The sequence below is a fragment of the Aplidium turbinatum genome, chromosome 15, assembly GCF_918807975.1.
Source record: "Aplidium turbinatum chromosome 15, kaAplTurb1.1, whole genome shotgun sequence".
Lineage (NCBI taxonomy): Eukaryota > Metazoa > Chordata > Ascidiacea > Aplousobranchia > Polyclinidae > Aplidium > Aplidium turbinatum.
In genome coordinates, this window is record NC_137486.1 from 8,022,018 (window position 1) to 8,046,378 (window position 24,361).

General features: G+C 38.2%; 1 protein-coding gene across 1 annotated transcript; it reads left to right on the plus strand.

Annotated features, from left to right (window-relative positions):
- Nucleotides 1–6,736: 6,736 nt before the first annotated feature.
- LOC145783927 (ankyrin repeat and SOCS box protein 3-like) lies at nt 6,737–12,859 on the plus strand. The gene is made up of 2 exons (XM_082595689.1): nt 6,737–7,556; nt 12,792–12,859. Exons 1-2 carry the CDS (start codon nt 6,737–6,739, stop codon nt 12,857–12,859), a joined length of 888 nt encoding a protein of 295 aa, XP_082451815.1.
- Nucleotides 12,860–24,361: the final 11,502 nt, after the last annotated feature.

Sequence of the window (24,361 nt, forward strand, 5' to 3'; positions counted from 1 at the left end):
GTTCTATACTGTGCATGTAGTATAAACAGGAATAGTCTAATGTGGTATAAGAAGGAATAGTCTAACAAACGCTTTTAAGTTTGTGTGCATTAATAAAAATTTAGTCTCCAATTTTGAGACCAACAAAGTTTTTAAAAAAAAGCAAAACGTTAACATGTTTAGATTGTTCTTATAAAAACTGTGCATTTAAATTGTGCTGCTTAAAGTTTGATAAGTTGAATTTGGTCAGTTCATGCGGTCTCTAAGCATCATTTGTGACCTTAATTTTGTCAAACTTGTGCCATTGCAAAGTGTAGCCTATAGTTAGTGCAGGCATAGTTTTCATTACATCTTCATTTTCATGTATATTTCAAAGTATGTTAAGAGGTTATGTGATATTTAATTAAGATGGGTAGAAAATGTTGTGTGACTAATTGCCATGGAAATTATGATGAGGCAAACAAAGAAACAACTTTTCGTTTACCTCGAAATCTTGAAGAGAAATATACCATATATATGCATATACCAGGTGACACAGTTTGCCAATGGGTACTTTATGGTTATATCATGTTTCATGAAGTTGTTAACCACTGTTGCAGAACCTCGTTATGTCGTGTTTTTCACTCTATATCAGATCAATACCAGTTATCTGTGAACAAAAAGTATGCAGCTACATTGGCCAATATTATGTTTAAAAATTATTGTTGTCTATTTTCACCTGTATCAGAAAAGGAAGTAAAACAAATGATTTTAAAACTTATGCATTAAAAACTTGTTTTTTGTTTGTTTTTCTTTGTTGTTGAGACTTATGTAAGGACTGTTATAGAACTTCTTTAAATGTCCATTTTTATTCCTGAGAAGTCCTTGCACTGATATTACAGTATTTAAAGTTGTAACAGATAATTTTTTCGTTCATTATCTGAACTAAAGTAGCACCACATTAGTTGCGCAACCAGGGGGGCTTGGTTTAGCCCACCCCCACTTTACTAAAATCCTGGTTGCGCTACTGGCCACAGTCCTTTCATGTAGTAGTTTTGACCATGTAGGTACATTGTATTTTTGTGAATCAGCTCTATACAAAATAATAACTTCAAAGTTAAAACCTTACACATCTACTGTAATTGTTTTTATTATTGTAACACACATGGGAACAACTATTCATTGGAATAGACTATGTCAAGCATATGAAATGCCATGGATAAAAATGTATTTTACATTTTGAAATTTGAAAGCAAAATTTTCATTATAATCGTTTTAGGTTTAAATATACTGTGTTTGCAATGCAATATTTCAATGAAAATGTTCGCCTCCAGTTTAGACTCCAGCACGCACGTTGGTTTGGCCTCTGTTAAGTACGCCATGTGTTGGAGCAATCTCGTCAGAACAAATTTATTACTATCAGACAATGCAGTAGGTCTATACCAAACGTCAGCAATGAAATTCTGAAAAGTTTTTATGTCCCAAAAAACTAATAAAATGATACAATATTCCGAAGTGAACACTGCTTACTTAAATAGCTGAGCTGACTAACAATTAAATTGATGAATTTCAATGTTAATTGAGATAAGTTATCAAGTAAAAATGCTATCGATGAAGGTGGGGACTCCTCAGATAAATTTCGAAGTTCTAGCCTGCTGAAAGGCTACACCAGGCTAGGCTATACAAGTTTTCAAGAAATAAATTATTAAAATCCTTCTGTAGCCGTGAATGAATTGTTTTTGAAATGGTAGGCTAACTTAAAGTTTTAACCAAAACTTCTACCCCAATCCAATTTTAAATTGATAAATTTGATCTTCATATTAAGTGTGCATCTTGATAAAAAAAACAACAACACATTGCTCCTAAAAAGTGATCAAAACAACATATTTCACAAAATTGTCTGGGGCAGGCCCCCACACCTTTCAATTTTACTTTTATAGACATAAAGTTTTGCATTGTTCATTTAAAAGTTATAAACTTTGCTGTGTTAAAACTTTGGTCCTTCCTCAACTTTTTTCTAGATGCGCCTATTAACTATTTTTTTCTAAAAAATTTTAGAGTTGTTTAAGCTACTCTTTGCTAAAATGATGAATGTAAATTTTTTGCTACATTGAAAGATTTTGCGGCTCTAAATGCTTTCTGGTCCTATTTTAAAGAGCGATCACTGAACATAGGAGCCCACTAGTGGATTTCTGGGGGAGGGGGCTGTTACGGACAATTTTCATATCAAATGTCTCATAGAACCGTTGTCTACTAAACGTGACGCCTTACGTCATGGAATGTTTCTAGAAAATAGCAAAGATTACATCATCGTTAAATCTTAAATTGCACAACCGTTTGCAGCTGCAGCATAACATTACATCATCGTTAAATCTTTAATTACTTGAACAGGTGTAAGCCAAACTTGAGCAGGTGGGAGCCAGACTTGAGCAGGTGTGGGCCAGGCTTGAACACCGAACAGGTACTTGAGTAACTTATCATTGCCTATCATTATTGCGTCACAGTAACTGCTTACGAGCGTTTGAAATATCGTAATTTATTCTCGTCATTTTAAAATTGTTGCTTGAAGAAGTTGGTCGCAAATTTAACTGTTTTGCTTTGTGCTTGCCAGCTGGACAAAATTTTCGTCTTTTATCTAAGTAATTTGCATTGTAGTAACAAGTTTAGTGGTGTATCGCGTTGCATCCTAATTTCGACAGCCAGTGGGCTATTTTTTACAGAAATACAATTCTCGAATAGACGTTTTCGGAAGAGTGTTTCTTTTCGGTCATTACATACAGACGAACGGATCCGGGAACTTTAAGTTACAATTTTCCCACGAAGAGATTATGGTTTACCGCTGTGACCAGGGGCAAAATGGTGCTTACACGGCCCTGGTTGTAAATGACTTCATATCCCGCTAAAATAATCTGAGGTTGGATGTTTCTAATAATGAATTCAGCACCCAAAAATTGCTTTCAATCAATTTTCAAAGTTTATGCAAGAAAAATCGTGTTTACCGGTGATATTTCTAGGGTGGTACAAGCTTTTCTAAAAGCCGGTGTTTTTGAATTGACTTTTTCTAATATATTTTTGAAAAAGCATCCATATCTATTATTATAAACTAATTATTTTAATATGATTATTCGCACGAACAACTATGGCACATCTGCACGTGTCACTGCTTTCTATTCGTGTGATATTTTCAAGATGGTTTCTATTAAGGAATGATTATTATCGTTTGTTTGTAACATCAAACGTCTGCTTTTTACACTAAATGAGTCGAGACCAAATGTGTTCTGAATTGTGGAAGTTGAACGAAATTGTCTTGTGATTCTGTTTCGTGTGTTTATACAGTAGAATTCGCCTATATCGGCTTCGTCTATAACGTCAATTCGCCTATTACGTCACATTTCGCTCGGTCCCGGCAGAATTCCTATCTTTTACGTACATTGTAGTTCGGCTACAACAGCATCGCCTATAACGTCAATTCGCATGTAACAGCACCCTTTATTGGTCCCCAGACGTATTTTGTTCGTTATAACGTCACTTTATGCCATCGCCTTCACCACGAACGGTCATTTGAAAAAAAGATAAATCTGGTCTTTTTGTTTGTCAAACTGCATGAGTCTGACTGTTTTAGAAAGAGGAAGACTTGTATTGTCTAAAAGTTGAAAGAAATTACTAGGTTTGTATTTAAATTTTTTCTGCAATTATCAATTATTTACAAAAAACTGTCATTTTTTGTGTAAAGTGAGGTATATCCAGTTCTTTCTTCGCAAAACGCGTCAATATCTCCGTGACAACCTTTGTGCGACAAGCGTAGTACTTGCCTGACATCTACCGGTGAAGTTTATCGCAGTTTGAAAAATTTTTTCCGATATTTAAACGGAAGCGAAAAATAGTCAAAAAAACGCAGAATTTTTGTAGTTTGTCAGAAACTTTAGTAATTTAAGGCATTTTAAAAAGAAAATACACAAAATTTGTAAACATACTGTAAAAGACTGTTGAAAATGCAACAACTTTCATGTTTTGATTGTTTTTCTAGCAGTTACGGTTCTCAAAATACAGCAGTTCAAAATCAAAGCCTTTGCTCAAGCTAAATCCTTGTTTGTTTGTTTATCTTTATCCTGCATTGCGGAAAGCGGACTTGAGCGCTATGCATCGGTGTACGCCTTCCGACATACACCTGACCCACGCTGCAGCCGACAGCAATGTCTGTTTCCGGTTGTCTACTTTACTTATGACTTAAATTTGGTACTACCCATTACTCGAAATCGATCACTAGGTAGAGGCAATTATCGTAAAGTTTCTTGCCCAGAGAAACAACAGCAAGTGCGGGTGGCTGGAGTCGAACATGCAGGCTCTCGACTGCGAGCCCAACGCGCTAACCACTCGGCCACGGCCTAAAAATTTCATCAAAAAAAGCGTGGCACTGAAAGGGTTAATCCAGTTAGCTCTGCAGCTTGCAAAATGTCTTCCCTTTATTTTGCTACGTCGTTCGCAGCAGGGACTTTAATTAACTGAATTAACTTTTTTCCCGCGTTCAACTATCATGTGTAAAAAGCAGCTCTACAGCTGACCTGTAAACAACTCAAAGCAACAGTTGTACGTGCAGTAGGCTACTGTATAAACTAATTAACTAAATTAACTTTTTTTTCCCGCGTGAAAAACTATCACGTGTAAAAAGCAGCTCTACAGCTGTGTAAAATCCGTGTCAAAACCGAAACAACTGAAGATCAATGCCTTTTTTGCTAATAAACAACGAACTTCTCTACTACTATATGTAACCAGCTGTAATGCGCAAATTTCCTGTACCTTTCGCAGTAGGTTATTTTTTTTTTAAACAATTTCTTTGTTTACTGTATTTTCTGCGTGACTTTTGTCAGTTTGGTGGTACTCAGTAAACCTGACTGGATTATACACCTCTTTCTTTAATCAAAAGACAGTTTTGGAATAGTTGGCGGTAGTTCGTCTATAACGTCAATTCGGCTATAACGTCAGTTTTTGCAAATCCCCTAGAGGTGCCGTTATAGGCGAATTCTACTGTAAACACTTTTTTCTTATGCCCAGTGTTATTTTAACGTGCATGTATTGCTAACTGTATTAAGTAACATGTATTGATATTGTAATTGCTAACTAGGCCTATTGTGTAGAATAACTTACAGTACATTTTCATGAAAGCAGTTTAGCATTTCAAAATCTTGTCAAACCATGACTCAGCGACGTTAAGGTTTGAATTCTTCCGCGTCACCGTTGCGAATTAACGTAACAATTGTTGTTTCCTCTATGTTTGTTTGTTGCATAAGGCACAGACAGACAACCCATGTATACGTTGATTGTTGTAGTACATCTGTGCAGCAGTCGAATTCCTACCTCATTGTTTTCACAAAAACCACTAAGTCCGCCCCGTTAGCTCAGTGGTTACGCGCCCGGCTCAAGATCACGCGGCGCTGGTTCGATTCTCGTATTGTTGGTTGGTTTTGAGTGTTTATCCTCGGACAGAAAAAGCCTTAATTGGTTATTTCTGGTAGTTTCGCATACTTGTAGAGACTCTTAAAGGGATAGTAACGGAATAACTATTATTGGAAAGTTAACAGTCTGACTTAAATCTTCGAAATCAAATTTTCTTTGTTTTTCAGCATGTGAGGATGTTAAAACCTATTGTGTCATTTGGGGAAAACAGTAAAGAAACCGTAAAAATAGAATTTTTAGAAAAAATTATTTAAACATTTGCCCAAAGTTAGCAAAATCTGGAAATTTCTGCAAAATGTGACAAATCAGGCCGTATCTTTAGTAGGGACGGTACATTACGGGACGCGCAACTCCGTTGTTCCTTCAACATTAGAAGGGTCAATTGCCACTTTGACATTTTTTTTACGCTTTACTGCTGGCTTGCTTTCAACTAAAAACCTTCAATTACTTTAAAACCAACTTCACTCTTCTTATATAACCCATAAAAAGTAAAATATTTTGAAAATTACAAAAAAACGTAACCCTTCTAGTGTTGCGGATAAGCCAAAAGCGGATGAAGTTTCGCATCCCTATGATCTACAATCCCTAATCTTTAGGTAGCCATGAACTAACTGATGCTGAATGAAATTGATCTAATATCAATTTTGTGAATTTGATCAATATCCGCCCGATAGCTCACTTGGTTAGCGCGTGACTTCTGGAAGGAAGAAGCTTCAAGATCAAGCGGCGCTGGTTCGACTCTCGGGGTGTGCGCTTGAGCAACGCACGTTAAGGACTGCTCTCCATTCAGCTGCATCTAATGAATGGAATAATTTCCGGGCAAAAAAACTTCAAAAATCGGAAACTTCACTCTGTCAATCTGCGTGACCGGCCCTGCGTCAGTAATACAAGCCTTTACAAGTAGCCTATGCGAAACTGCCAGGATTAAGCTTTTCAAGAAGCTTTCCCAGTCCGAGGATAATAATTCAATCAATTAATTAGCCTGATATTTATTGTGGTGTAACATATGATAACAAGGTTTCATCACGCGCCAGAACAAAAACATCAATGTAGAAGTAAAATCTTGCCAATATTATATTCTATCTTACTGGCCTGTATTGTTTGGAGTTGAAAAGTAATTTTCTTTTCAAAATTTAGTGCTGCTCCAAATTATTTCGGAAATCCTGGATTAGATACCGGAACTCGTTGCTTTATAATAAGGTGAAAAAACATTGCTCTAATCTTCACTCCACAATGGATTAAGTTTCGTTATTTTTACTATTGTTGCAGTTATCAGAATTGTTTCTAAAGCATTGAACTATACCATTCATTGAATTGAGCATAAATGGATTATTTTAGTGATCAATACGATGACAAATGCTCTCCTGTTGGCTTGGCTGCAAGATATGGAAATCTGAAAGTGTTAAAAAAGCTTCTTGAGGAAGGTGAAGATTATTCTATCAAGAGCAGCTATACAAGTTGGTTTCCTATTCATGAAGCTGCAAATGGAGGACATACAGGTTGTGTAAAAGCATTGTTAAAAGCTGCTCAAAACAATGAAGACGATCCTTTGAAAATCTGGTCTTCACCTTTTTGGAAGAGAAATCAAAAACCTTTAGCATTGGCTGCAAGTAATGGACACATTGAAACTGTGAAAGTTCTTGTTGATCTATATACAGAAAGTACTGAAGATTCCATTGCTGCTTTAAGTGCAAGTGTGGCTCATCCTTCAGTGCTTTCTATTCTTCTTGATAAGTTCCCTTCTCTTGTAAATGAAACAAATAAAAACAATCTTCCTCTTCTTCATGTGGCAGTTCAGAAAGGCCCATTAGAAAGCATACAGCTGGTGCTCTCTGCTGGAGCAGATAAGGATACAAAGAATGCTTACGAAGAATCTGCTCTTTGTATGGTTTGCCGTAATCCAAGGCAAGAACAGTTTGATATCATTAAATTGCTTGTACAAAATGGATGTGATGTCAATTCCTGTGATAAAACCGGTTCCAGCGTTCTGCATATAGCTACGAAAAACATTGAGGATGTCAATGTCATTAAGTATCTGGTAGACCATGGTGCTAATCAGTACCTTTATACAAAAAAGTCAAGTTTGCTTCACCACACACACTATAATAGCTATGTTATGCCAATTAACATTGCTGCTGAAAAAGGTAACATTGGCATTTTACAGTTTTTTATTGACATATCTGATACAACTAATTTGATGCCTGAATGTTGTATTTCACCAATTTTATCAGCTGTTGAATATGCGCAACCACACAGTTTAGAAATATTATTAAATAATGGCTACGGTGTCAATGGCGCGCCAATTCTTCGCTTTGACAAGATTTGTCGAGCGCATCATCATCTGCTCTCCAGTATAAAAATATTATGGAAAAATCACATCAAGTATATTTTTTATACTCATGATCTTCATCGTGAAAAAACCATTCAAGTGTTGAAAATCTTATTTAAAAATGGTGCTGACATTCAATATATTTCTAATCTTTCCATTCTTTGGAAAACATTACTAAAAGATAATGCAAATTATTCAATTGTGTTACAACTTTTTGTGAAATATGGTGTTTTCGAGATGACATTTTCCAACCGTACAATCAAAACTACTCATGATTGTGATCCTGAAATATTTACTTTTGTGAAATTTGTAATGTTTTGTTTAAAACGAATGGAAACAAATTACAACCAGTCGCTTTGTTCCAACATAAAATCCATTATTCCATTTTTTCCTTTTGTCAAGTTTAAAACCGAAGACACTTTGCATCCGTCATCTGCCATCATAAATGTCGTTCCATCTTTAATGCAATTCTGTAGATGCACCATTCGCACTGTTATTGTTGTCAAGTACCATAACTTAATTAATGTGTCAAAATTGCCATTGCCCAATCTGCTGATAAATTATTTGATGTTTGGCAATGAATTCTCAAACTTACAATAATTTTCACTGCATCAACAATTCTCTTTGTTACTGTATGTTGAGATTTATGTGTACCATAGGATGCTGAAGTATAAGTTTTAATGTTGCATTATTATCCATTTCTCACGACTAAAAGAGATAATCGTTTTTTTAATTACGATGACCAAAAAAGAATTATTTGTTATTATATAATTTCATGCATTTTGATTGATTTGGGCAGGTCACATGTTTGAGGAAGGTCACGAGGTAGACTTCAAGCAGCAACTGTGTAAGCTGCGTATTGTGGTGAAGCTTACCCTGTGCCTAGTTTCGTTTTTGTTCAAATCGATGTGTTTGTTTATTACATGTTTGAAGTGTTGGATAAGAACAGGCAACACAGCCGAGTTATATTTGCATTTTATTTGCAAGAACAATATTTTTACTGCATTTGACGTACACAGAAATTTTATGATCTCAATGACTTGAACATTTGAATTAGTGTTACTCCCGACAAAGCTATTGCACAAACGCCACTGAAAGTTGCTATTTGCAATTAGTTGTTGTGCAGTGTGTTTACTGACTTGTTATACATCAATGAAAGATTTTAATTGTAGGATGATTATTAAACAAATTATTTTAATATGATTATTCGCAAGATCAACTATGGCACATCTGCACGTGTAACTGCTTCCATTTGTATGAGATGTTTAAGATGGTTTCCATCTAGCAATGGTTGTTATTATTTGTTTGTGACATCAAACATCTGCTTTTTACACTAAATCAGTCGAGACAAAATGTGTTCTGAGTTGTGGAAGTTGAACGAAATTGTCATGTGAGTCTGTTTCGTGTGTTCATAAACACTTTTTCCTTATGTTCAATGTAAGTTTTAACGTGCATGTATTGCTAAATGTATTAACTAACATGTATTGCTATTGTAATTGCTAACTATTGTTTAGAATAACTTACATTTTCATGAAAGCAGTTTAGCTTTTCAAAATCCTGTCAAACGATGAATCAGCGAAGTTAAGGTTTCAATTCTTCCGCGTCACGGTTGCGAATTAACGTAACAATTGTTGTTTCCTCTATGTTTTTTGCATAAGCCAGATAAAGCACAGACAGAGATCAACAACACATGTATACGTTGATTGATGTAGTACATCTGTGCAGCAGTCAAATTCCTACCTCATTGTTTTCACAAAAATGAAAGCATCACTGTTGGTTATCTTTTTATGTACTCTATCAATGACTAGGTTGTAAATTTAGCGCTTGAAATAAACTTACAAAAAAATGGAAACTATAGTTAAAGATTGTTTTAAATATTTTTAAATAATTTGACAAGAGCCCATATTGGTTCATTTTCTTGCCCAAAGTAAGGTGACAGTTTGCAATGCAGCTTTTGAATATCTAAAGTCAAACCTGACATCAATACTGTCTTTTAATCGTATTTTGCTGTAACTGTATCAAATCCATATAGATAGAACTTTATCAGATTGACTTTACGTTTACTAATGGAACTAATGCTGAATGAAATTGATCTATATCATTTTTGTGAATTAGCCAGATGTTTATTGTGGTGTAATATGACGACACGGTTTCATCAATCATCTTGCGCCACACCAAAAACATCAATGTAGGCGGAAAATCTTGCCAATGTTATATTCTATCTTACTTACGTGTATTGATTGAAGTTGAAAAGAAATCTTGTTTTCAAAATTTAGTGCTGCTCGAAATTATTTCGGAAATCCTGGATTCTGAAAAAAGTTTAAGAATCACTGGCCTATATCATGCGCAGATTCTTTTTGCTTGTGTTCCTTGGTTTGAGCATGTTGACTGATAGCAGTTATATTCCAAGGACGCTTCCACTTTCCGTGGCAAGCGCTGAGCGAAGCTTTTCAAAGCTGAAACCCATCAAAACGATTGTGGCCTACACTCAGGGCCGTAGCAACAAAGAACGTTGCCCCCTCCGAACACAACTCGAGGCCCCTTACAACGCCACTGTCCGTTTCATGTGCCTGTACGCTGTACCTGTACTTTGGATTGCAGCGTAAAATACGTTGACAACTTTGGATTTGAATTTTCTCAAGTTCCTTCTCAACATCTTTTGCTGCTTTTCGTTTACTAGCTCCGCTCTTATGCGTTCTCTTGGAAATCACAAAGCACGCTTCAGCGTTGGAAACGATAAAAATTAAACAACTAAATTACTTGCTATAGCTTCTGCTCACCAACTCGTCGCACACGGTCTGATATAGAAGCGAAGAGCAATGAAAAGTCAATTGTTACGCAATAACTCCAATGATGACAGATTTTGTTTTGTTTTAATGTAAAGCGAAATTACTACTCCCTCTTTCACCGTGTTGTTGTTAGCTCTTATATAAGCGAGTAGAAGGCAGATCACGATTGGAAGAGCTATGTAACACAAAGAGCAGAATTGGCTTGTTTTAGCTTGTTGGTGGTGGTCTTTGAAAAGTTGTTTAATTTGATGAATATTTTCGCACAGCACAGCGGTTAGGAGCATTCAGCGCCGCCCAAACATTTTAGGGGCCCTCATTCCTTGCGGGGCCCCCTCCGGTCGGAGGGCGCTTGCTACGCCTCTGCCTACACTCTACGTCTGCAGTGGTTCAGAATAGGTTGCCTAGTCAGCAAATCAGTTTTTTTCACACACGTCTACAGACGTTGAATCAATGTAAAAATATCTGATTTGCTGTCAGGATGATGGATTGCAGTAGCTAGGATAAGGACTGCTGAGAAAACAGGTCGGGACTTGTACCAAGCGTAATTCCGGACCTTCTCTGAAAAACACAAGGCTTCTAAAAAGCTTTTTTTTTTCAAGGAAAAGTTAGGTGTTTGCTTTATAAGTGCAAAAATGAGCATATTTATAAAAATATCTCGGCATTTCAACAAGTTTCCGGGTAAATGTTATCTATGTTTCAAATGATCCCCGGCTCTGGTCCAAAAGTAGGCTACTCACTGGACCATGCATGTCAACGCTACTGGCTACGATATACAGTAGAATTCGCCTATAACGGCTTCGTTTATAACGTCAATTCGTCTATTACGTCGCATTTCGCCCGGTCCCGGCAGAATTCCTATCTTTTACGTGCATTGCAGTTCGGCTACAACAGCATCGCTTATACCGTCAATTCGCATGTAACAGCACCCTTTATTGGTCCCCAGACGTCTTTTGTTCGTTTATAACCTCACTTTAAGCCATCACCAAGAACGGTCAGTCTTTTAATTCAATTAGCGCTGCTGCTTGCAAAATGTCTTCCCTTTATTTTGCTACGTCGTTCGCAACAGGGACTTTAATTAATTGAATTAACTTTTTTCCGGCGTGAAAAACCATCACGTGTAAAAAGCAGCTTTATAGCTGACCTTTAAACAACTCAAAGCAACAGTTGTACGTTGTAGAAGCCCTGAAGGCAATCAGACAACTAGACCGATACTTCCGAAGTCACGACGACAGCGAGCAAATCGTACATTATTTAGCAAAAGCTGAACGCTATGTGGTAGAGAAATCCGTGTCAAAACCGAAACAGCTGAAGATCAATGCCTTTTTTGCTAATAAACAATGAACTTTTCTACTACTGTACAGTGTACAGTATGTAACGAGCTGTAGCCCATTGCGCAAATTTCCTGTACCTGTACGATCACCAATAGTGATACATGAATGGAGAACAGTGCTTTTTCGTGTCCAAATTTGGATATGAGAATAAGGCTGAACCGTTGAAAGACACTGGTCCTGTCAGTATTCAAAACTTTATTAAGCATAGCAAAATCTATGGGGACAGGTATCATGAACTTCTTGAAGAAAAAGTTAGTGAGAATCCTGAATGCACAGTTAAATGTCACAGAAACTGTGCTACAACATACACTTCAAGCTTCCAGGTTCAAAGGCAAAAAAGGAAAAATCCAGAAAGTTACTCGTCTTACATTCCACCTAAGACCAGGAGACGGTCATCACTACCAGGGTTTATCTTCAAACAGGGGCTCCTGTTTGTAGAGATAAAAATATTAAAAATTAAATTTTTATCTCTACATTAGTGGGGAGGGGGAAGTTTTGTATTAGTTACCCCCCCACTCCAATTGGTGGGGAGTAATCACCCCCGCCCCCCCCCCCCCCTCTAGCGGAGCCCATGTCTTCAAAATACATTGTTTGTTTTGTGGGGAAATTTGTGTGCTTGAAAGAGATCCAAAAAACCCAAAACGTTGGCGACCAGCATATTCGTGTCGGGAATAGGCAGTGCAGGTGGCAAGAAGTACTCGACCAAATTATACGTGAAGCCTGCGAACGGCGTCAAGATGAGTTGTGGGAAGTTGTGCGGCAAAGGGTTGATAGCACTGTAAGTGACCTTCACGCAGCTGATGCAAGGGTATCATGTGGATTGCCGAAATAGCTTCTTGTCAGAAAAAAATGTGGCTTCAGCTGCAACCAAGTCTGATAGCCAAACTAACATTGATCGTGCCTTTAAATCACTTGTTGTAATGATCAAAGACTCATCCGACTTCATGAATTCAGTTGAGTTGCATGAAGCATACAAAGAATTCGGGGTGATAGGCTGACACATCGTTTAATTGTCCAAAACCTATGCGAACGCTTCGGAGACGAGTTGGTGGTTTTAAAGTCTCCAGGGTTAGCAGACATTGTTAGCTTGCGAAGTTGGTCACAGCGGTAAACCATAATCTCTTCGTGGGAAAATTGTAACATAAGATTCCCAAATCCGTTCGTCTGCATGTAGGTGACCGAAAAATAAACACTCTTTCGAAACGTCTTTTCAAAAGTGTATTCCTGTAAAATTAGCCCGCGGCTATCGAAATCGAAATGCAACGCCTTGCACCTCTAAAAACTGTCACTACGATACAAATTACTTGGATAATAGACGGAGAATTTGTCCAGCTAGCAAGCACCAAATAAACCAGTTAAATGTGCGACCGACTTCCAACAAACAACTTCGAGAATGAATCAGAAAACTTTGTGATAACTCAAAGGCACGAGAGCAGTTCGTGACGCAATATTTTATGTCCAAACAGGTCTCAAACTGAAACAGGTTTAAACAGGTTTGACACAGTCTTACGAACGATGGCGCAATTTTGGCTCATGTTTTAGGAATTTCCATGACGTAATATTCAGTAGACTTGAACGGTTTTTATATGACGTTTGACCAGGCGAACAACCGTCTGGAACATAGCGGCCCCTAGTTATGACAGTCTGACATGGCATAACTAAAAAATAATTGACGATAATTGTGAGCCAATGAATAAAAACACATGATACACAAATTGTTTGAATCACTCATGTTTAAGTTAATACGCAAATACAAAGGGCATGCAAAGAATGAACAGCAATAAGAATAAACACGACGATACATGAAATTGGTACCATAGGTATTAGGTACACGCAAAAAATGACGCTATATACCATGGTTGCGATAATAACCGACTGTTCTGGGCTCAGACAAGTGTCGGCCACCGCAGACAAAACCAGGCTCAAACCCTAACACTTAGGTGTTCTTTACGGGGGCGAGGCACGAAATATCCCTCAACACACAGTCTACTTTCACTTTCCCCGTACTCTCATCATAGTTGCAGACGGCAACTTTAGCTCTACGAACCACAGGCTTCCCTTTCCTAATTTGTGGAACTACCTCATGCACCCTCCCAAGTTGATACTTCCCACGTTTACCAATGTCCTGGAGAGAACCTACCACTACAAGTTGACCAGGCTCCAAATTCTCGGCCATTTTTAGCCATTTTTTCCGGCCCTGAAGACCTGGCAAGTAAAAATCGATCCATTTACTCCAAAACTGCTGAGAAAGTGACAAATTGAACCGATAATCCCTTCTTAATTGGTCACGATCATGTGGTTGCCCAACAGCACAGTATGGGTCTAAGTATGGGGTCAAAAGTGAGGCAGGGGTGATGACAGTAAAATCCCTAGGGTCGTCACTCAAAGGTACCAAAGGGCGTTCGTTTACGATCCGAACGGCACTACTGGTGTACGTAAGCAGTTCAATAAAACTGGGCTTACGAATTGAAGAGTCCAAAATGTGAAAAAATGCAATTTTAAATTGTTTAACCATTGCCTCCCAGGCGCCACCTTGCGCCGAAGCATCACTAAACCCATGCAATTGATATGAAATAATATCATCCGGACTGCACACACCAGAGTTTGCAAAATACCATCTCGGTAACGAAAAATCCTTAAGCAGGTCCAAAGAGCGAAGCCACGACTCCCACTCTTTAACAAAGCTATCAGGGACCTCGGTGTCCCAATCAAACTTGTCTATCGCCAATTGCTGAAGTATAAGGCGTGCTTTTAGAAAAAATGGCGCTCCAAAGCCTTGCGGGTCAAAATTTTGTCCAAGCTGACTGAGCATACTTCGGCGCGTGTGTTTAGCTAAAGGCTTTAAGGAACATGCGATACGCCTCTCGTCAGACTCGGTTTGCCACACACAACCCAATGTCTTCGCTGATGGCAAAGTCATATTTTCAGTCTGAAAGTCAATGTCACGAATCAAAGGTGAAAGCATCTCATTATCCAAATTTGACAAGACAATCATAGCCTCCTTGTTAGCACTCCACTTACCAAGTTTAAACCCACGGCTATCAAACAAAGCAATTGATTCATGAGTGATTTGCTGAGCTTCCTCTAAGCTATCAGCCGAAAATATAAAATCATCCATGTACATATTATTTGCAATATTGCAGAGAGTCAATTCACCAGCACTGCTGGGATTCTGCTCGATCATTTTCTTTATAGCCAAGCAAGCGATATACGGGCTACTCTTTATTCCCCAAGGGTGTACACAAAAACGAAATGGTACCATCCTACCATTTTCAAGGTCATCATCTTCAAACCACAATATACGAAACAAATCCCTTTGCGACTCAGGTAACTTTATTTGAAAGAAGCATTTAGTCACATCAGCCATGAGACCAAATCTACCAAGCCAAAATCTAGCCAAGACATCTACCAGAGGGTTTAACAAGTCAGGACCCAAAAACATTACATCATTAACACAAGTTCCTCGAAATTCAGACTTGCCATCGTAAACAATGCGCTTTTTTAATTGTGACGTAACAAAGTATGGTAAATACCATTCAAATCCCTTGACATTTCCTGCTTCACCAGTACGCTCAATATAGCCATTTGATTTAAGATCTTTCATGGTGTCAGTAAGGAAATCACGAAGTTCAGGTTGTTTTAAAGCTTTCTTTCTTAAAGCAGCAGCTCTATCTGACGCCAACACAAAATTGTTAGGTAGATCAATATCTTCCTTCAACGGAACAGGTATCTCAAATCGACCATCTTTCAACTCAATATTCGGTTCTACAAGTTCTCTAGCCAACTTATCATTGCGAGACAATTCACAGGTTTCATTTTGCAACGTCAAATCCTGAATGACTTTATTCAGGTCTGCTATTTCCATATCACGAGACTCAATTTTACGCTGAAAGCCAGAGATGACATCCGACTCTGAAGACGTCTGCACTCTGCACACTTTAGCAACGCTTTCATCTAAGGGTGACTTACCACCACAAGCCAACCAACCGAGAGGAGTGAGCAAAGCATGTGGTTCACTACGATTTTCACCAACACACTCTTTTTTTGCACACATCAAATAAGCGTTGTCGTTGCCAATCAGTACATCTACAGTACTACAATCATTCAAATGAAACATATTCACGTCATGAAAATGACGGAAACCATTTAAATCTTGTTTATGCGGTAAAGTTTTAACATCGTCAGCCCAAGCTGGGTTAACCACCGAAGTTATATCACAAAACAGTTCATCTGTCTCTAACGACTGGATGTTGAGTTTGACAAGGTCAGCACAAGTGGCTTTCTGACCAGCCAGGGTATCCATTTTAAACGACGCTTTATCGTACGGTTTAAGATCAAGTTCACACACCAAATCACTCGAAACAAACGTCAACTGCGAACCAGGATCATGCTGACAATACACCAACTTCGATTTGCCAGTCATTGGATTCAAAACACGAGCAGCAGTAACGCGGTTAAAAGCTGCTTTAACATTTCCAATCTTAACATTACGCACAGGAACTCTGGCACGAGCATCATCTTTCCCAACAGAATCCAGAGAATCACGTGACGTCACATAAAAATCATGCAGAAGAAAATAGTATTTCCAATCGTTGTTAGGCCCACACTTACGACAGTTATTTGCATGAACGCAATCCCTAACCATATGCTGGCGCAAACAATTCAAGCATTTGCCAGCTTTCACAATGACATCTCTCCGATCTTTAGGTGTCAAGCGCAAAAATTCTTTACAATTAGACAAAAAATGATATTCAACTTGACCACGTGACGAACAACAAATGCATGCCGGTAGGTTTTTACGTCTGGCTTCACCACCGCGCGGTGCGCCAACAACAGTCGAGTACTGCGAACTCCCTGACATCACATCATCATGGGGTTTTACGGACGTCTGCCTAACCGGACATGAAGGCAATTTTCCTTTGCCAAACTTTTTAAATTGCTGCGACTCACCAGAATCGCCCATTAGCATAATGCTAAAATCAGTCGACTTACGCGTTTCCTCCCGTACTACAAATTCAAACAAACTCTGAAAAGTAGGCTCATCAGTGCCACCATACTGATCACCTAAAAAGTCAAGATAACGCTGCTTAGCGTCAAACGGGAGTCGCTTAGCCAAATCCAAAACAAAACGTCCTTCTAATTTATCACGCTGACCATAAGCTTGCGCGTAAAGCAAACACTGCGACAATTCATCTTTAAACTCTTTCAGATCACTGGAAGAGGTCGAAGTCAATTTGCTACCATAGCGATACTTTCTAATTTCCGGTTCTGCAAAAAGACCTCCACGAACCCCAAAACGCTGGGACAAGCGAGCTAATGACATTTCTATCCTGTCTTCCTCTGACAAGCCAGGGGTGTCAGAAACCAAATTAGCAATCGTTTGCGCAGCTGTCCTAACACAAGCTGCTTGTAACAAAGTCAAACGAGTCCCCTTAAAGGGCGAAGCTGCCATTAAGGCCGTAACACAATTTTTAAAGAAGATAAATGGCATATTATTACCATCGTAACCAATCAAGGCCGCCTTATCGAAAAACGTCCTACTATTTTGGTATTCAAAAAAGCAATCCTGCTGTTGAGAACTCGATTTAGCGGGAGAAGACAAGCTATATCCCTTAAGGGGCTGAGTGGGCTCAGTCACATGCACAGCCCGATCACGATCCTCACACACGTTAAAATCAGGAGACGCGATACGCCTCTCACAACCACCCAAATTACGTGTAGCTGGGCGATCAAAACCTAGCGGCGCAGAAAATTGTGAAGGGGGCAAAGCATTACTGCTAATGGCGGCCCCGTGACCTGTACGCTCTGGGGGAGGAGTTCGGTTGTAATTCACAGACCTTGGCTCTACAGCATTCGGAAGACCCTTAGCCGCGGCCCCGAGACCTCCTGAAACAGCTGGAAAACGTGTGGATTGCCCTGGTCCACTCACAGGTTGAACGGGCGTTTGGAAAAGGTTATGTAAATTAAACTACGATTGATGTTCATTTCTGGAATGCCTAGAAGAGCTCTTCTTAGAGCTACGCCGGGAGCCCGCCTCTGATCGATATTCAGCTAAAACTACCTCTTTTCGTTGTTCAGCCCTCAACTGAGCGTCTTTGAGTGCGAACTCAGCAGCTCTCGCTTCGGCTTTCGCGGCGGTCTCAGCTGCTCTGGCGGCGGCCTCTGCAGCTCTCGCAGCAGCCTCAGCTCGTATGGCCTCAGCTCTCGCTTCGGCCTCAGCTTGTATCTGGAGCTCCTCTCGTTTTAACTGTAGGTTAATTTGTGTAACTATCCGTGACGAGCTCTCAGACATCCTAGTGCTTACGTTTGAGGCGCTATCCTCAGGATGTATGTCAGCATCCAACCTATCTGAGGACTCACTTTCTTTTTGTTCGAAGTTATGTTTTAAAGAGTTAAATTCGGGATCTACCCTATCACGAAGTTCTGCCAAGATTGCAGAGTTAAAGATTTTAGTCAAAAGAGCATGGAAATGCAGCAATTCCTCTTCTAAAGTAGAGAACTTAGATCTAAAAATTAACAGTTCCTACTTATCACTCAAAGAACCTAGGGCTACAGAAAGTTCCCCAATTTGAGTCAAAATATCCCGTCTAAGATGCCGGGCCTCTCGAACTGACTTAGCCTCATCGTTATTGGGTCCCTCCCCAGAATGGCCTGCCCGACCGCAAAGAACATCATCAGGCTTAAACTCAGTCGAGTCTACGGCGGTCGAGTCCTTGTCGCCACCGAGTGTAGACATATTAAATGTTGGGGCTAAATTAACAATTAAAAAAATTAAGTTACACAAACACACAAAATTATTAGGCTACAGTAGTTATAAAAAACTTAACTGCAAAGACCGTAAAAATACAAAAAAGAATTTAAATGCACGATACCGTTAGCTGTACGGGTATGAAGTCCTAAAGTCCACAAAACTTGCTTGGATTCTTCCACTTGAATCTACAAGCACAGATGGATTGTCTTTTAATCTTCTTTCTTGCCAATGAATGTCAAAGTTATTTTTTTTCTGTACCAAACTGAGAAGAATTGTCTTTACTTTTCTTTGCTTCTGTAAGAGTGTAGACTACCAACCAACAAATCTTCTTTTATTATTTCTTGTACTTCTAAGTAGTTCTTCTGCACTAGCTGACAACAAACACGTCGTTTATTTTTATGCCTTCAAGTGCTTCTTGGCCTACTAGCTAACAAATTCGTTTTTTTATATTTTTTTGCTTTAATTTCTTCTTGACCTACCAACTGACAAGAACTCGTCTTTTATTTTTTATGGTCACAGCGGTAAACCATAATCTCTTCGTGGGAAAATTGTAACATAAGATTCCCAAATCCGTTCGTCTGCATGTAGGTGACCGAAAAATAAACACTCTTTCGAAACGTCTTTTCAAAAGTGTATTCCTGTAAAATTAGCCCGCGGCTATCGAAATCGAAATGCAACGCCTTGCACCTCTAAAAACTGTCACTACGATACAAATTACTTGGATAAAAAACGGAGAATTTGTCCAGCTAGCAAGCACCAAATAAACCAGTTAAATGTGCGACCGACTTCCAACAAACAACTTCGAGAATGAATCAGAAAACTTTGTGATAACTCAAAGGCACGAGAGCAGTTCGTGACGCAATATTTCATGTCCAAACAGGTCTCAAACTGAAACAGGTTTAAACCGGTTTGACACAGTCTTACGAACGATGGCGCAATTTTGGCTCATGTTTTAGGAATTTCCATGACGTAATATTCAGTAGACTTGAACGGTTTTTATATGACGTTTGACCAGGCGAACAACCGTCTGGAACAGAAGTATAGCTGCAGAATGTATGCGATTTGTTCAAGACGAGGACGATGACATTGATGTAACCATCAACAAACTGTGCAAAGTCATCAGACATGAGGTGAAACAAATACCGGTATCATTAAATAAAAATTGTTATGATACTAGTGTTAACCGACAAAAATGTAGAGAGACAGTAAGTGACACTTTGATCCAACTGTTAAGGAAACTGTCTCCCAACCTAGATAGGACACTACCTGCACTTTTCATTGGTTCAATGGTAACTGAGGTAATGAAGAATCATCCCACTAGATCCAAAAAAACTTATCAACGTGTTACAAAAGTATGGTGTTACATAATTACATGTACCTACGATGAGGTACGGCGGTTCAAACATTCAGCTACCAAAGCCACAACCATGGAACGTTTGTGGTAATATTTATTTTACGTGTAAGAATGTTAACAATGTAGTTGAATGAGTTTCGCTTTTAGCAGCATGATCGTTGCTTACTTCACAGTGTAGATTCAAACGATCTGTTATAGCCTGATGCTGCTGGTTCTTTTTGGCAATATCAAATTACACTATATTCTAATTATTTAATATTCGTCATAACACAGGACTAGGGAACTGTGTTCCGAAAGCTAGTGTAATTTGATATTGCCAAAAAGAACCCGCAGCATCAGGCTATAACAGACCGTTTGAATCTACACTGTGAAATGTTAACAATGTGTTAATTTTAGTTGTAAGTATAAGAATGTTAACATTTGGTAATGTTTATTTACCTAACTTTTATATAGGCCTATTTTATATAAGGTCTTATGTTTGTTTATATGTGAATTGATATTAAGGCTGTCTGACTACCTGATAAATATTCTATCTAACTTATCTAATTTAGCTATCTGACTCCATTAACTATTTCCACACAATTGTTATTCGAATTATAATTTTTAGTTATCAGAAGGTGTTCATTTAGACATTATATAACAAAACAAAAGTTTACGTATTTTCACATTTTAACAGTTGTCTAAATTGTTACATACTACATAATAGGGTGGCTCGTTTTTGAACTTTTTTTTTTAATTCTCTCGGGGTAGTGGGGAAATGGTGCCAATGAGTGAGAAAACGCTCATGACAAAATTTGAGATTCGTAACAAATTGTTTTTAGCTTCCTCATGGGGCTCAAAAATCGAAAAATGGGGTCAAAAACGCATTTTTTCCAAAAAATAAAAAAAATATTTTGCAAGAATATTTTTAGTTTGGGTAGATACAATATTGTTTAGATATATTTAATTAACCTAAGAAAAAAAATTGGAGTCATTTGAACTATTCCTTCAGCTTCCTCACAGCTTCTGAAAATTTCGCATTTTGCTGAAAATTTCGCATTTTTGTGTGTGGTTACATAATTGCGTTAGACATTTTGCCAACTATAAAACGTCATTGCATATCTTTTTATAGACTTGCCCCGAGCTGTTGCGTCATTTTTTAATGAAATTGGGTTAATTTGGTAGGAAAAATTGACGTTTTCTATTGAATTTACTTCACTGACGAAGCCGTGGCTGTCACAACGAAAGCTTAGACAAAAAATTGAAATAATTACTATCAGTGGCTACAATAGCACACCACAAGGTTACAATAGCACACCACAACAGCATCACAATCAACCTATTGTTTACTTTGTTAACTAATATGGTGTGACTTTTGTAAAAACACATATTGTTGATTATTGACCCAGTTCTTCTTGTTTGTGCAGGAAGAGTAGGTTAGTTAGTAGGTTGACTACGAACTAACTAACTTAGTTATTTTACTGGTTCAATTGACTGGAAGACAGTTATAGTTGTACTAACCTTTCAAAATATGAATTCTTATGTGTTTGCAGTTTGCTATTTGTATAAAGGCCTACGCTAAACTGATGAGCAAATTAACCAGGAAAAGTAGTGAGTGTCCTGTATTTGGACAGCCAAACTCTTTGCCAGCTACTGTATTGCCAAACTACGAAGATGTTATTAAAGCATGCCAGTTTCAAAAAATGTCTTTTCTGGAATCGTCATCTGAAGAACCGGCCTTCTCAGGAATTTCTGAAATAGTCACTAACTCAGTAATGGAAATATGGGAGTCAGCTTCTATCCCCATTGTTTCGAAAAAACGTGTCAAGGATATGTTAAATACTTACCATGCACATTGCACAGCTCAAGAAATTCCAGAAAAATTATCCATTCAGAGCAGACACTCCTTTGTACCAAGACAAACTACAAAATATTCAAAATCAAGGAAAAAAGCTTTTTGATATTGCTGCTTGTAAATGTTTGGATTTTACAACTTGCACATATTCTGCTTCTAAAAAAGTGCCTTGTAAGAAGCAGGACTTCTTGATTGACCAGCGCACGAATAGAAAATGATTATTTTTGGTATTGACAAACTTGCAACTATCAGAGTTAGAAAAATGAATCAGCGGAAAAACAAACGGAAACAGTGCCAAGCAGCACAGACAAATCAATACGTTGAACGCAGGATTGAACTGGCTTCATCATCCTCTGAAGATAGTGATGTATTAACTTGTGAAGAAGAGCTTGCTGACTCTGAGAATATTTTCGATAAAAGCAACCAAAGGAGAAATCGGAGTCTCTCATCTGTAGCTCAAGTGTGCGACAGAGCAGGTGTGTCTGATAGAACAGCAGCCTTTATTGCAAGCTCATTGTTGCTGGACATTGGGGTGATAAGTGAAAATGATGACAGCTATGTTATAGATCGACATAAAATTCGTCGAGAAAGAAAAAAGGTCCGCAGAGAAGCACAAAGCTCTAGTGATGCAGATTTTGCTTCCCCATTTGCTATTTATTTTGATGGGCGCATTGATGAAACACTTACAAATGTAAAAAAAGCCAGCAAGTTTTCAAAATCACTGGTTAAAGAAGAACATATGTATGTTGCAAGAGCTTGGATCAAAGTTCATTAGCCATGTCACTCCGGAATCTGGTTCTTCAAAAAATATTTTGAGAGCTATTATAAAATTCTTTAATTCCAACACATCCAATCTAGATTTAACATACTTGAGAGGAATTGGTTGCGACGGAACAAATGTAAATACAGGCACAAAAAATGGAGCTGTTGCACTGTTGGAAAGAGCGGTTGGCAGGCCATTACAGTGGTTAATTTGCCAACTTCATGGAAATGAATTGCCTTTAAGACATTTAATTCAAAAACTTGATGGGAAAACAAGTGGACCAGGTGGATTCACGGGAGAAATTGGCCAGGCTTTGGGAAATTGCGAACAAGTTGCTGTTAACGTTAAATTTCGCGCAATTGTAACAGAAACTATTGAAGTGGACTGTGATGACCTAAGTACTGACCAAGAGTATCTATATGAAATCCACCGAGCAGTATCAAAAGCCACTGTGAATGATCCTGTATTTCAACGTAATCCTGGAACAATATGTCATTCACGCTGGCTGACGACAGCAAACAGAATTTTGCGTCTCTATGTGACGAAATCCAACCCATCTGGCACTTTAATTTTTCTGGTGGAATTTATTATGAAAGTATATACACCAATGTGGTTCAAAATAAAATGCAATCCATCTGCTACACATGGTGCTAAGCACATGTACGAAACAATTATGAGAACACGCTGCCTGCCAATAGAAGTCAAACAAATCGTTCTTCCAGTAATGCAAACAAATGGATATAATGCCCATCCAGAAAGTGTTTTGTTATCCATGGTTGCTGACGACAATAAAATTATACGGGAACTTGGATTGAGAAGAGTTTTGCGTGCCCGAAAACTGATAGCAAAACGAAACAGCAGTGTGCGAGGTTTTAAAATTCCAATCATAAATTTTGACGCGACGGCATTTCATGAATTAATTGACTGGCAAAACGTTAATCTCACACCACCACCTTTGCTGCAAGATGTAACAGATGACGTAATATGCAAAGCAATCAGTCAAGGAACTCCACTACCGGTGCCAAAGTGAGCTCTTCAAAATTCCCTGTCACACACAAGCAGTGGGAAGAATGATAAAGTTGGTAACGGCAGCATCCAGCAAAGTTTGTGGTCAAGAAAACAGAGACAGTTTCATTAGAACAACGTTACTGAGCCGAAAGATAACGCCGAAATTTGACAATAAAAAGCAATTTAACATTTGAACAGAAAATTTAGCACTAGGCTACTGTGTTCAACATTGCTGTAGCCTAAGTTTTTGTTGATTTTGTTGAATTCGTTGATTGTGTTTTTGTTGAAAACCTTCCTTGTGATGTTGATTATAATTTTGCTGGTTTGAATCGCTTTCAGAAGCCTTGCTGTTTGCTATTGTAACCTTTCATAACTGCTGTTGCTACTGTGTATTATCGTTCTTCAGGGCATTTCCGAAATATTCATTTGAAACATCATGTGTTAATAAGAAAAAGTTATTTTTACCTTAAAACAGCAACAGAAACACGTATTGTTTAAATTCTTTCATTTTTTTGTCAAAGCTTTCGTTGTGACAACCATGGCTTCGTCAGTGACGCAAATTCAATAGAAGACGTCACTATATCCTACCAAATTAACCCGATTTCATTAAAAAATGGCGCAACAGCTCAGGGCAGGTCTATAAAGAGAAATGCAATGACGTTTTGTGGTTCTGTAACCACACACAAAAATGCGAAATTTTCAGCAAAATGCGAAATTTTCAGAAGCTGTGAGGAAGCTGAAGGAATAGTTCAAATGACTCCAATTTTTTTTCTTAGGTTAATTAAATATA